General features: G+C 41.9%; 2 protein-coding genes across 4 annotated transcripts in view; one reads left to right on the forward strand and one right to left on the reverse strand.

Moving 5' to 3' along the window:
• Positions 1-550: 550 nt before the first annotated feature.
• LOC108116364 (trichoplein keratin filament-binding protein) overlaps positions 551-14,585 on the reverse strand; it is a 29,094-nt gene continuing 15,059 nt past the window's right edge. Inside the window, exons 1-2 of one of the 2 annotated variants that reach the window (XM_017228193.2) lie at positions 2,614-2,732; positions 551-2,357 (exon numbers count right to left, since the gene is read on the reverse strand). In XM_017228193.2, the coding sequence (XP_017083682.1) occupies positions 827-2,329 (1,503 nt within the window). In that variant the 5' untranslated portion in view covers positions 2,330-2,357; positions 2,614-2,732 and the 3' untranslated portion in view covers positions 551-826. Of the gene's footprint in view, positions 2,358-2,613; positions 2,733-14,585 lie in introns of those variants that run through there. The other variant, XM_017228194.2, reaches the window with a different exon arrangement.
• LOC108116365 (peptidoglycan-recognition protein LB) lies at positions 8,897-14,184 on the forward strand. 2 transcript variants are annotated; one of them, XM_017228195.1, is made up of 3 exons: positions 8,897-9,406; positions 13,308-13,673; positions 13,744-14,184. In XM_017228195.1, exons 1-3 carry the CDS (start codon positions 9,370-9,372, stop codon positions 14,025-14,027), a joined length of 687 nt encoding a protein of 228 aa, XP_017083684.1. In that variant the 5' UTR covers positions 8,897-9,369; the 3' UTR covers positions 14,028-14,184. The 2 variants fall into 2 exon arrangements, with proteins under 2 accessions (XP_017083684.1, XP_017083685.1); XM_017228196.1 differs by lacking the exon at positions 8,897-9,406 and adding an exon at positions 12,781-12,883.

A 14,585-nucleotide genomic window follows, 5' to 3' on the forward strand; every position in this document is an offset into this window, starting at 1 on the left:
GAGCATTTTGGCCATTAGGAGCAGCTTACGGCTGATGGCATGGGGAATTGGGTGGAGAGTGGCGTGATGAAACGGGGGAGGGCGGCGTCCATCTATTCAAATAGATGATGAATAACATGCATTAAATAATGCCTGCTAGTGTGTATATGTAACGTTATTGGTCCCTAGCAGCTCGAGAGCCCCACCAATGGGAATTGTCCAGAGATTTGCCAAAGTCTACAAATATTAATTTCGATTGAATGCTAATCGCATCTGGTGCCTGGGAATTGTGTCTGCCCTAATTGAACAATTTCAAAACCAAACACCTTTGGCTTGACAAACTCATCACATGTACTCCATATAGATGTATTCCATTAAGCTGGCCATAACTTTGACTTATGGTATCCAAAGCCCATTCTTTTTAGACCACAATATTTGTACTTACCAGCTAGATTTATTATTTCTGTAAGCATAACAGTCGTTAAGGTATATATTATATCCAGCCGCTAGGTAGAAGATCCGCTCCTGACCCGACCACGCCTTGTACTTGACAATAATTAAAGCCTTTAGATTTTGCTGGCCCACAAATTGAGTGATTTATTGCCCCTCCTCGGGGGGAAGCGCCTATCTATCAGCCTTATCAACTACAAGTGCACAGAGTGGTGTTCGTTTGAGTTAAGTGGTGGTATTCATTGGGTTGGAGTGTTTCGAAGTGGAATGGGATGTGTGTTGAGTGTATGTTGAGTGTGTGGGAGTTACACAAAAAGATAAACTATGGCTAAACAGAGATTAAACTAGCAATATGTCTAATAATACCATTGAAATTTAAGCTGAAACGATTGAAATGTTAAGTCCAAGCCACACGCTTGCGTGCGAACTTCGGTGGAGCGGCTGTCTGTGAGGTAACCACATTCAGGGAACGAGATTTGTTAAGGCGCTGCAAGTCCACTTCTCCACGAGCCGGGGGCAGATTCTTCCACACGTCTAAGTTAAGGTTAGAGAAGGAGTCACTCACTTTGGGCATAGGGTTCTCTTCAAACGACTGCTCTGAAACGGAAGCTTGGGATTCCACTTCCTTGAGATTAGTAACCGATGGAACACTCATTTCAGACTGCTCCTGAGTAAGTTGCTCTAACTGCTTGTTCGCCTGCTCAATAGCGGACAGATGTTGGCTTCTTAGTTCCACCAATGCCTGCTGCTGACTGACATTCTCTTGGAGCAGACCGCCCAAGCAATCCTTCTCTTGGTCGATGAACTTGCTCAGCTCTCCGTAGCGCTGCAAGTGCTGTTCCCGCCAGTTCTCCTCACAACGCTGCAAGTTGTACTTGGCTTCCGACTCGTACATGGACTCTATCTGGGCACAGGATAGTTCCTCGTTCTCCAGGTGCGAACGGTACTTCTCTAGAAGACTGTTCAGCTCCTCCGTTTTGACCACGTACTTGGACATGCGTTGCAACATGTTGATGCACAGTGAGATTTGCTTGCGACTGGCTTCGCTGCGTTGTCGGATGAACACCTTGATCTTTTTCAGGTTGTAGGCGTTCCCAGAGTCGGCCTGTTTTAGCACCAGGGCACTGCTCTCCTCCAGAAGTTCCCGCTCCTTGTCAAGTTCACCCAAGAAGAGCTGGAAGTGCTGCTCTTCCTCCTTCAACTTGTCAGATTCTTGCTGGCGCAAACGAAGTTCCGACATATGGGATTCCTGTAGAGCCCGCAATTCCTTTAACTGCTGCTCCCGTATCTGTTGGCGCTCCTTTTGAGCCTGCTCAGTCCGGCTGATCTCTTGCTGCAATAGAAGCTGCCTTTCGGCGGCCAGCGCCTCCTGCTCCTCGCGCTGCTGCTGATTCTCGATCTGGCGGTCCAGCCAGTTGAGTTTGGCCAGCACTTCGTTGTCCGTTTTGGATTGGTAAAGCAGCTTTTCATCATCGACTCCATGCCGCCAGCGACCGTACAGCTTGGCCTCCATCTCTAGTTTGCGACGGAGTTGTTCCTGCTCCTTGAGGGATTGGTTTACTCGGCCTAGCATTTGGAGGTCTCCACCGCCAGGTTCCCGCGGACGACGACGACGCTCTATTTCATTATCGTAGGCCTCGGATTCAGAGGCAAAAAGTTCACGAAGCTTAGCCTGCCGCTCCCTGAGAGCCAATTCCTTTTCCTGCTGATCTCGATGGGATTGGAGCTTCTGTTCGGCCTTCTCATAGTACTCCTTGTTTGTCCAGTTCTCGAAGCGCGATGTAACTTTGCCCCAGTGGCTGTAGTAGCTGTTCACGGCCTGTGTAGCCTGCACCCGGTTATTCTCTTGCTCCATTCGTTGCGCATACGCCGCGTGCTGCTGGTTGAGGCGCCCCGACATCGCTGGTCCTTGGTCCTCCTCCTTCCTCCTGCCAAAAAAATACAAAAAGAGAAAAAGGGAAAGAGCTGGGTGAGAGTCTGAGTGGAGGCGCCAGTTGGCTGACAAGTTCATAAACTTTTAAATTGGGGCCAAGGCAAGCCAAGGAGAATGGAACAAAGGATGAGGGGAATTGGGAACATCCATTTGCAATTTCTCTTCCGCAAGGAAAGAATCTCAGCTGGACACACACAATTCGTGGGGCAACTTCATTCAATTAGCTTGAGGAGGTCCAACTCTGAACTTACCTCTCTAAAGCAGATATATGCCAAGCCGGAGATACAGGGGTTTTGAAAGCTGAAAGTTTACTGTACGAGTGCCATATCTCTGTTTTTTTTTTCTGTTGACTGTCTTTTATGTGTGTCGCCTACTCTGTCCAATGGGTACTGGATGTCTGTCCAGAAATTTGGGCAAACAGCATCCAAACGAATTCCATTCTTTGGCTAGTCAAAGGCCCGGGCCCAGTTCTCATCCCGATGCTTGGAAATGCATGGCTGCCAACCGGACAAGCGTTATGGTTTCCCCGGCTCTCCAATTTCGGGTTTTTTTTTCCCCCCAAACTGCAGCCATCACCGCAGCTGTCACTAACTGCCAAAGCAGCAGCAGCAGCAGCACCAGCGATGGCAGCCACTGGAGCAGCCAAAACGCAGAAATATGGCAAAATCTGTTGGAACCGCCCCCTGTCCACACTCCAAAACTAGCAGTCACTGCTGCCATGACCCTGCTCCCAAAACATTTCCAGGCCAGAACCAGCCGCCAATCCATCAAGAGGGCAGCCCAGCAATCTGTCAGGGGGGCTGGCATGCAAATGACCACACTTGCAAAAAAATATACTGGAGTGAATCCCAATGGAATATATGGATGCGGTTCCTCGAAATATATATAGCGAGAGAAATACCAATTTTTAAACTGGCTGACACTTTGCCCACATTGATCTCAATTTGAATTTAACCAACCACAATAAATGGCTGTCAAAGGATAATTTAATAATGCTGAGCTTTCAAAAATCCCACTAAACTTATATAAACATTGAAATCATAAGCTAGAGATATAGAGTATTTATGATTTGTAGCTAAGCACTTTGAAGATATACTTAACATAAATACCTAAGCTATGAATACTGAAAAATTCCATTAATTTATAGCCACTTTCCGAACGTCTTAGCCACGAAACCATTCCACTTTGTTTATGCGAAACACTAACTTTTAATATTTTTAAGTGCAAAAGTTCGTGGCAGGGGGGCGGTAGGCTCTCTGAGCTAATTTCCCAAAGATTTATGGGCAGCACGAAGCGCATTGATATATGCCAAATTGTTTACAAATTGATTGCATTATTAATAATGCCCACAGAGGCCCGATCAAAGCCTCTTCAGCGTTCTCATTCCAAATTCAATGGAAAATGTCAGCGAGTGTAAGGTGTGTGGGGACTGTACAGAGTGTGGGGGGCGCGTAAAATGTAAAATATTCCAACAAAGTACTCCTTATGTCATATGACAGACGACAAACTTTGGCAATAAATCAAACAACAGGCGACGACGACGACCAGGCTCGGTTTGTAGGCGGGATGCTTCACACAGCTGGGTGGGATCTGTTCTGTTCAGTTCAGGTTGGTTCAGTTCTGTTCGGTTTTAGCCTTCTTTTGCGGGATAACTAAGTGGGCGAATGAGGGGGCGTGGTAGGCGAGGCACACGTGGAATACAGAAGCAGTGAAATGCCAAGATGCCACCGCTCTATATAGACTTAATACACTTTCGGCACACACAAATTCACTTCCTTAATTGAAATTTTAATTTGAATACTTTGGCAAAGTTTTGGCCGACAGCCAGCCAGAAAGGAAGAGCAAGAGAGTGAGGCAGCTCAGGCAGCAATAACAAACAGCCAAAAAGTCACCGAAATCCATATTCCCCGCCATTCCCATTTTCCCCTTCCCCAGACGCAGTGCCTCCATCCATTTCCACAGGCAATCTCGCACAGGCTCAGCGAGTTTTCAATTTACGCGCCTCGCGAGTCGTTTGTCATTTTATGCGTCCTAATATATGGCATGTGCGTGCCGCTACAAGGATACCAGTAACCCTCCAGCCCCTCATCCTTCTACTGCCCCCTTCCATTGGAGGGAATTCCCCTCCGATTTCTGTGGAAATTTGCCTGGCAACCAGCAAGGCGTAACTAATCAGTACAGACAATGATATGGCGACATCTGATGAATTTTGTTTGCCCTGCCAAAGATTTCAATTGGTGGCGCTGGCAAATATCTAAATGAATGTGCACACAGAAAAATACAAAATTCAATTGATTTTTTATCAGTTTAATGAAAAGATCTTAACCTTCTTGATTTGAGTTTTCATTTTCTATGGAACACAAAATGTTTTTAATAATTCACAGCTGAAGTACAATTAGTTCCAGTGACCCAAGCTTCCTCTTCAAATGCTTTGTTTGATTTTAATTATTAACTTCAAGCTAAATACATTAATGTTTAAACATTTGATGTTTAATTAAAGACGAAAAGCCATATTTCTACACCAAAAATAAAATATTTTGAGCAATAAATGAATAAATGATATCAATTGAAGTACTCCATATGGTTCATTTAAGAATACCAACATTATATAAGGTCAGTTATGTCTGATTAAAAAATAAAACTTTAAATTAAAAAACCCCCCCACTATCAGTCTTTCATCAGACGCTGAAAAACCGGGCCCTTAAATTTATTATCAATAAATTACTACTTCACATTATTGCCTGATATTCATTTGGCTTGGGACCAATTTATAACGATTGAGATTATTTCGATAGTGAAAATGAAATATTGAGAACCGATATTGGCCAGTATCCAACTGATACTGATACTGAAATTACAGTCTTTTACTTGCCGTGTAGATAGACTCTTGCATGGCTTACCCATCAAAGAGTTTTCATTGAGGCCTCGGGGAATCCCAAGCGATTGCAATTACTTTTGTTAATTGTAATATACACACAGCCGCAGAGACACCCCGTTTATTTGTCTAATGTGCCAAAGTGTAAAGCTTCTGGCCCGATAATGTTTACCTTGGTGAATACCCCGGCCCAGGGGCGGAGGTGTCTCTAAAGAAGGCCTGTGATTTTGCGTGTGATTTTTGCCCCCTCTCGTGGCATTTTTCATCGGGAGAGCGTGCCAAGGCGTAGTTAGTGAGCGGCACTTAATACCTTGATAAGATGTGCGATTATCGGGTAGCCAGTCGAATGGTAAATTATGAACACAATGGTCAGCATTATTGTGTATTGAAAGTCGAACTAGTAATGCTCTAACGTGGGGATATAACTTTAGAAATATTAGGGGAACTACAAAAGTTATAAGTCCCTTTACCTGATTTTTATCACATATCAAATTCTGAATTTAAATTGTACATTTGTTTTATAAAACAAACTGTTTTATTACGAAAAGAAAATCATAAACATGTTTTTCCAAGTGTTTATCTCCATCGCACACCTGTAGTCGTAAAAATATCTTTAATTATTAGTCTTGTATCCAGGTGTGTATCATAAACATTACGTTTATTACCCCCACAGTGGGGTTAAGGAAATGTTATTCATTCAAAAAGATATAAAGCCGAAGTACAAATTCTTTTATTCGACCCAAGTGGATTATGTGTCCATTAAAAGTTATAAGGGGCGCACCAACCCGAGGCAGGCGCACTAAAAAAAGGAAGAGCAACTCGAGATTACAAGACCTAATCAAAGGCACCTGTTGGCAGCGGAACGATATAGTTAAGTTCTCTGCTCGATGGCTACGGACTTCATTTCAGTTAGCGTCAAAGACATTGGCACGCAACATGGGCGACAAGGCGTCTGGAACCGTTTCCATTTCCCTCACAAATCCCCCGCCAATCCTCACGGATTCGGAATTGTTCGAGCAACAACAGCTGGCCACAAGTTGTGGTAAGTACCGCCGCAACTATTTTGTTGCCAAAAACAATTCAACAATTTCCAAGAGCGTTTGAGAAATTTCCCCTTTTTGAAGTGTAATAAATATTGGGTTCGAGGGGGGTCGAAGGTGTGGTCCGCGTGTTTACCTTGCCGCAAGTATAAACAGCAAATAAAATAAAGCAGCAGCCACAGCAGCAGCAGCAGCAAACGTAGAGAAAATGAGTCCGGTGATTTGGACTTCCTTTGAACGAGGCGCCAGAACGCATCTGGCGGTGCTTCCCCTAAATTTTCGACCTGAAAAACCTGTGTGTGCACACACTCTCTCGCAAATTACAATAACAAAAACTAAAACAAAATCAGATTAAGATCAAAATGAAGATGGAATGTGCGCTTGTTGTTCGCCATAAATCGACGACGGAAAATAAAACGCTGTTAATTTGTCTATCCATCCGATCTCGGCACTCCGACTAAAGTAATTTAATACTCGCCGCCGCATTTGCAGCGGGCTTCCCCCAAAACCAAATCGATCCCACCAAAGGGGCATCCCCGGTCCAAAAAAAATAAAAATAAAAAATTAAATCACACGAATACAAATTAAAAAAGAGTATGTCCGGTGGCGGTGGTCAAAGAAAGCAAATGACACAGAGAACGACGAGGCCCAGAGATGCTGGCACAGCAGTCACTGTGAGAAAGTCACGGTTTTCAGTATAGAAACCGGAAAAACTGAGCTTATATCTAAAGAATACAAATATTTAAAAAGATCACACTTGATTATAAGATAAGGCTTTAATAAGCTATAAAAGCTCGCAATTTATAGCTGTATAAAGTAAAAAGAAAAAAAAGTAACACGACACGGAATTTATTCAATTGCAAAAATTGAATTCAGAATCCAGGCAATTTGTTTTAATTATTTTAGAGGAACTTATTTAAAACTAATTACTTTTAAAAAAACAGCTTTTCCTAACCTTAAAAACAGTTTACTTGATGTGAACCTTAGATGCCATGCCAAATAAAATGTTCCAAAATTTACAAATATTTAAAGAAAATGTGGAAACATCAAAAGTGTTGACCAGCAAAGACGAATCGCGTTCTTTCAATGAAAATAATAAAGAAATAAGAGAGATACAAACTAAAATTTTTTACATATTTTCTATTAACATTTAACAGTTTCATAAACAAATAGTTATCAAAAGGAAAAGCTTAACAGCGAGCTGTCAATCTTTGATACAACTTAATTTTGTGAATAAATATATCTTAAATTCTTCGATGACTCTACGAAATTGCCAATCTAAACAAAAATATTTGACAACACATTGTCACCTCAAGCTATGGGAATGCCTCATTCATTTATCAAACCAAAATACAAGGAGAAGTAAAACCCCAGCTATGTCTTTAAAAATGGAATATTAGCATTTTTTAAACAAGATGTTTAAAACAATGGATGAGTCATAGGTTAAGAGTGATTTTTTCTTTCCCGCTAAAGCAAAGACAAGTGTCAGTGACAATAATTAATCACCACAGAGATATAAAACTTAACCTTTGCCATTGTTGAGGGCAAAAATCAGACCACAGCTGGATGATTGCGAACTTAAACAGTGAAAATTGTTTGTACAACTAATTTTCGGGTAGATTGTCAACAAAGTTCCCCTTGGCTGATTTATGGGCACGATAGAGAGCCCTTATCAGCGGCAACCTTCAAGATTGACCGATATTGAACTACTTAAATATACTTATATGAAGTGCCTCCCCCTATCAACAATCACCAATGATCAGCGATCCGCATCGCGGTCTTTAAAAAGTCATAAACCAAAGCAGTTATAATTGTTAATCACTCGCCCCTGTCGGAAGTTGTGATTGCGAGGCGTGAATTTTGCCCTATAGCCTAGGCAACGTTTTCGATGATTAACCCTAATTGCATATCATAGTGATAGGCTAAAGTATATTCATTACGTGCACGCAGAGAAAAGTGGGGAGTATAAAATATATTTACATATGAGTAATAATAATATGATTATGAGTGAGAAACTTAAAAACGTTTTTATTCATTATTTTTCTAATCAATTACAAAATGCCAGTAAGTTTACTGACTTCAGCTACTTTAGAATAGTATTAGGTTTGGTTGATATACCACTTTTCTCTCAATGCAATCATATCTATAAGGCGGAATGTTGATTCACGCTGACACGTGTGGTGGCCCTCGTAACAGTGGTGCTTCAAAAAAGAACCCTTCGGATGGGAAAAAGTACCGCCGATCGGAAGAGGTGAAATGCGCTTAAATGGGGCCAATGAATTCGCTAAGCCGTGGGTAATTCACCGGGTATAGACATATATATATCACTAGACTCGATCGCTGTATTAAATTTCCCTAAAGACCACAGCTTGACCTTAGCGGAACTTTGTGGCTGATAACAACTTTATCAAATTCAGCTACTACGTTGACTGCGACTGCGACAGCGGCAGCGGCGGTAGCTGAAGCAGCGGCGGTAACCGAGGCAGCGGAAAGCTCACTCCGAGAGCGGTAGCGCGGTCGCAAAATCAAAACCAAAGAGCGAGCGGCGAGAGCGATCGGCGCCATAAGTTCCATGCGATTAACCATTTGTTTGGCATTGCTTCTACGGCAGCAGCAGAAGCAACACCAACAACAGAGCAGCGTCAGCGCCAGCAGCGACGCTAGCAGTGGCGGTGCGAATTCGGTGTGTGAATTTTTCTATAAACTCGGGACCGCCCTTATGCTGGCCAACATTCGCGGTTGTGATACGAAGCATAAGGCCGCTATATTAGCGCTGCCAAACCAAAGTCTGACCTTCACAAACAGTCGAAATTTTGCACAACTCTTGCCACGGCAACCGGTAGATGCCAGCCAGTCAATAAATCAACATACAAAGCAACAAACAAACAAACAAGCCAACAACCAAACAAACAACCAACCAACCAACCAACAATCAACTGAAAGCGAGCAACAATCGACACAAAAGTTCCTAAATCAAAGTCACATTTTGTACGAGCGCACACACAAGTTCCTAAGTAGCAGAAGGCTAGCAAACAATTGCAACAGCAACAGCAACATCAGCAGAATAAAACAAACAACAAGCAAAGAGCAACATGACAGCTTTGGGATTAGTTCTGCTATCGATGATGGGTAAGTGCCGGGTGTTGAGAGTCTTTTTCTTATCAACTTGCCCCTGAGAATATAAATTGGGGAGATAGTACCACCGGTCTTATCGCATTTTTTTGTTTTTGTTAAATTCCTGAGCGCCCATCACCTGTAATCAACGTCAGCCTGAGCAGTGATAACCTCGCAGTAACGAAATGCAGCGTATATAATGTATGCACAATTTGCACGCTGTCAGATATGTGATTTTTTGTTTCAATTAATTACTGACATTTAACAAAATTGTCATTTACGGCCTGACAGTCAGCGGGCGATTAAAATGGTTTTTGATTTTAATATTCATAATTATATTCGCACCCTAACCGATACTGAGAGTCGCTTATCAAGTTCTCTGGCTTCAAGACGCTCTCTTATAAAATTATATTAATGAAACTTAATATCATTTGAGTTTGCCAGGGCAAACTTAGCAGAATAATCATTTCAATTAACTTTTTTCTTATATTAAAATTTATAGAAATTTCAAATATTCGAAGCGTTCATGTCCATAAATAAAATATAAGCACGTAATGTGTTAATTTTTTGAAGGTTAATGCGAATACGTCAATGTGTTTTTTGTGGAATAGAATAATATAATAATAAACTTTTTTGGAATAGAAAAAATTATAAAAACAAGATGAGTTCAAACATGCACATTCATAAATCCAAAAGATCGTTGAATATTTCCTTTCAAATCTTCTAATTTCCAAATCAAAACATTTAGTTAAGGTTAAAAGCAATGCCGAAAGGTCAAAAATGTTTCCAGATTATCAGGTGTAGAACCCAATTATATTATAGTTTCAGTTTCCGGATGTAGATAACAGAATTTAAATTTAAATGAATTTATTAAAGGGGATTAAGTCTTCGGTTTTTTTTATGTAGAACCTTCGCTTTCTTTTCTGGTTTTATTATTTTTTCTCGTTATTTTTTACAGATTTTATTGTGTTCTTTTTTCTGTTTGTTTGCTCCGGGTACTTTTTTGTTTTCCCGTTGTACGGGTATTGGCCGTTTTTTGCCTGTTGCTTTTTAATTTTTGTTGTAATCGAGCGTGACTTAATTTCGCACATTCCCCTGAAACAATGTATGTACGGCTGCACGGATATTTGTTTAATGGCAGACTGACGGGCTCTTCGGCATCGTCAACATAATAATATTGAAATGTCTCTATTATGTGCTTTGCCTGATTAAAAACAAACAATTACCTAAGGGACCACTCCACACAGCACTGTTAGTGTGTGTGTGAGTATTTCTGCCACTCTAATTATTCGCTGGTAATTTAAATACTTCAATTATGCGAGAATTTAATCAGCAGCAGAGCAACGAGCCCGATAAACCGTCCCTGGGATTAATCGAAAATTATCAAAGAACTTTGCGCCTCTGCCTGTGAAATTACTTTTTGTAGCGAAATTTGCGGAGTGCAGGCAAAGGCTCAGGTGAGGCGATAGTTTCCCATTTGATGGGTGTGAATTTTAAGGCCTGTGTGTGGTATGGGCGTGAAACTAGCGCCACAAAGTTTGCAACATTGATTAGGCCGACGGGTTTTAATGTTTACTTTATTAGGCCGCGTAATTAGGGTAACAATTAGGGTAGCGGGGTGATTTTGAGCTCTTCGTGCTCGGTTGTAAATATAAATGTAATTAACATGTTTCACACACACACACTAAAAACTAAGCGGCATAAATTAAACAGTCAACGATTTGAAAGTCCCCTCACAACCCACATGCCAATACAGCTCCTCCTCCTGCTCCTGTTCCTGCTCTGTTTATTATTCAAGCACGTGCCGCTGATGAAGTCCAGGATCCAGGATCCAGGCTTCAGAATAGGTGCCAAACTGGGGGCGCGATACTCAAAAACAAGTTTGGAGAAATTAACAGCAGTCTATACTCTTCTAATAGGTTTTTAGATAATCATAGTTGACACGAAAGTTCTTACTTAAAATAGTTTAAACCTTTCATTTTCTCAAAAAAAAAATGGTGTTAAAAGCTCTTTAAGTACATAAGAGCATATTTATTAGTACAAAAACCAAACAAAAAAGAATAATTTCCTTTTTATAAAAAGATTCTAACGCTGTTTTTCATAATCCGATTAATTTTGTTGCGGATGCCAAGTATAGTCCATCTCATTCAGTGTGTTCATTAATAATCAAAATTTGAAACAACTAAAATATAAAAACATTTACTAAAAATAATGCACAAAATCATAAAAATGTAATTTTTGCATTGCCATATTTTTAAACCAACAGTGTTATTATGCTTACCCGGACTGTGATTACGCAACTTTCGCTCTCCGTAAATTTTAATTAGAAACTGCCGCTATTAACTTAGTCAAGTGCTGCGTCTCCTGTTTCCGTCGCCCGTTTTTCCGGCTTTTCCATCGGCCCACTAACCACCCCACGCCAAGTTTTCCGTATGCATATAAATGCTGGGGGCGTGTTGCCCGCAGTGGGTGTGGCTTGAAGTTTTGGCAGACGCCGGCAAACATGCCAAGGCGATGAGTGCAAACCCCGTAAAACCCCCGTAAACTTCCTACCCATTTTGACTTTCATGTTTGCCAACTCCGGCAGCATACATAAAGCAAAATTTGAATGAAATAGTTTTCGGATTGGAGTCTGAATTTGCATTTATGACTCACCAAGGGGAACCAGGGCCAAACGGAACTGAGCTTCAGCCTTTTCTCCGGCCCGCAGTGTCAACGGCCAAAACGCTCACGCCATTGATAGATGTTACCCGACCCGTAACACCTGTTGCGGGTCGGCTTCCTCTGCCATTTGGCTTTTAAACATTTCGCATTGAGCGCTTTAAGCTGAGTCATGGTGATATAGCTGAACCAACACGAATCGAGAATGCCCTGCTATGAAATAGATACATCTGTATCTGAAGATAATCATTTGTTTTTTTTCCACACAAATATAGCGAACAGTTTCCAGCAGGCCAATGCAAATATTTACTTTCACTACCATTGCAAAATATTGCGCAAAATATAAAAAGAATACACAATATTTGGTACGACGAAGTTGTGAGCAAATATTTATTTTTGAAAAATAAAAATACACTCGTCGATTGTTGGCTAATTGTGGCCAAAGGAAATCCGCTATAATCACTGAAATATCAAAGGCTACTGCCAATCAATAACCCTCGTTTTTTACCCTAAAATATTAAACAAACATACGAGTATATATTTGAATGGGATATCAATTAAAAATCACCTATCACATCAGCAGTTTAGCATATTTGATTCTCGCTCAGCGCCAACTGATGACGATCGTTATATTGCCAATCGGAGCCGATCGGCAACTTGTTTTTGTTAGCTCGTAACGGGGATTTTCAGTCGAATCGGGGAGTTGCGGAGTCGACCAGCGTCAGTGCAAAATCGTGGGTCGTCGGAACCGCAGCCACCGCCGTAGAAATCCGCAGACAGCAACGCCGCGTGGGGAATCCGACTATCATTTATCAATGGAATGTGAACGATGTACGGTAGTAGTAGCGGCAGCAGCACCACCACCACCACCACCGCAAACCGCACACGCCCCCTTCCCATTACACACGCCCCCTTTTCAATTAAGGCCGACAAATGTTGACTGTCTTCGAAGTGCTAGAGTTTTTGTGCCAGATATAGCTCATGGCAAAAGTTCAAATTAAAGTTGTTTACGCCACGTCAAGAAATTCACAGAAATAAATGTAAACAAACAGTTCACATTCAAAGAGAAATTTAAAAACCAAATTTTCCATGTGGGATGTACCTTTGCCACTCCTAGAAACTCAAGTTAATTGACTTGATAGACTTAATGGCCTTTTTGTGAAATATAAGTGAAATGATTGGGACTATAAATATTAATTTAAGTTAAGAAAAGGAAAACCTCACTAATCTAAGATTCCTATATCTATAATTTCAGGCTATGGCCATCACATGCAGTCAGATCTGGGCGATGGTATGGCCACTGCTCGACTTATATCCCGCTCAGACTGGGGCGCACGCTTTCCTAAGTCAGTGGAACGCTTCGAGGGTCCTGCCCCATACGTGATCATCCACCACTCCTATATGCCAGCGGTGTGCTATACAACACATGACTGCATGAAGAGCATGCGCGATATGCAGGATTTTCATCAATTGGAGCGAGGCTGGAACGATATTGGCTATAGTTTCGGAATCGGCGGCGATGGGATGATCTACACAGGAAGGGGATTCAATGTTATCGGAGCTCATGCTCCAAAGTACAATGACAAGAGCGTGGGAATTGTGCTGATCGGTGATTGGAGAAGTAAGCACATTGAATTCTGCTTTTAGAAAACTCTTTACTAATGATTTTTAACTTTTTCTTTTATTTTCAGCTGAACTGCCACCCAAACAGATGCTGGATGCGACCAAGAACCTTATCGCCTTCGGTGTTTTCAAGGGTTACATTGACCCCGCATACAAGTTGCTGGGTCATAGACAAGTGCGAGACACCGAGTGTCCTGGGGATAGGCTGTTCGCCGAGATCACCGGCTGGCCGCACTTTACCCGCCTCAATGCCACCGAAAGCAGCACTTCTACCCCAGTTGAACCCCACATCCATCCAAAGGCGGCACCGCAAACACCATCCCAATCCTCACCAGCTGCGCCCAAGGTCTAAGCTAAAGGTCTGGGACACTCATCCCTCGCAAAGCAGTTTAGGAGAAGCCACAACGAGCTCGGCTCCCCGCACAACGCCAAGGAGTTCATTCAGTATTCATTAGATGTCTCTTCGAACATTTCACAAATAAAGCAATTTCTAGATGATAACACTTAAACATAACCCCCACAGTTGCTCTTTGTATCCGTACAATCGACTCCCGCTCCGCGTTCGCACTTATCAAATCAAATAGCAATTAATTTGTGTCAAATTCGATTTCGATGGCAGAAGTTTTTGGTCGACACGCGGCGCTGAAAATGTCGGCGACCCCGCAAATCGAAAGGTTTTTCCAACCATTTGACATTGGCTCGCCATGGGGGTCGATGGAGTGTTTGGTGGAGTGGATGGGGAGCCATAAGCTTCAATCCATGCAAGCGGAAAAACCATTTTAGGAGCAACCGATGAATTAATAAAGCCTCAGGGGAAGTCGCATATTGAAATTCCAAACCAAAGCGCAATCGCCTTTAAGCCGATTTTTTAAGTCCCCAAACATATGCGATACATTTTATGAAATAAATA

The sequence above is a fragment of the Drosophila eugracilis genome, unplaced genomic scaffold (assembly GCF_018153835.1).
Source record: "Drosophila eugracilis isolate 14026-0451.02 unplaced genomic scaffold, ASM1815383v1 contig_367, whole genome shotgun sequence".
In the NCBI taxonomy this organism is placed as follows: Eukaryota; Metazoa; Arthropoda; class Insecta; order Diptera; family Drosophilidae; genus Drosophila; species Drosophila eugracilis.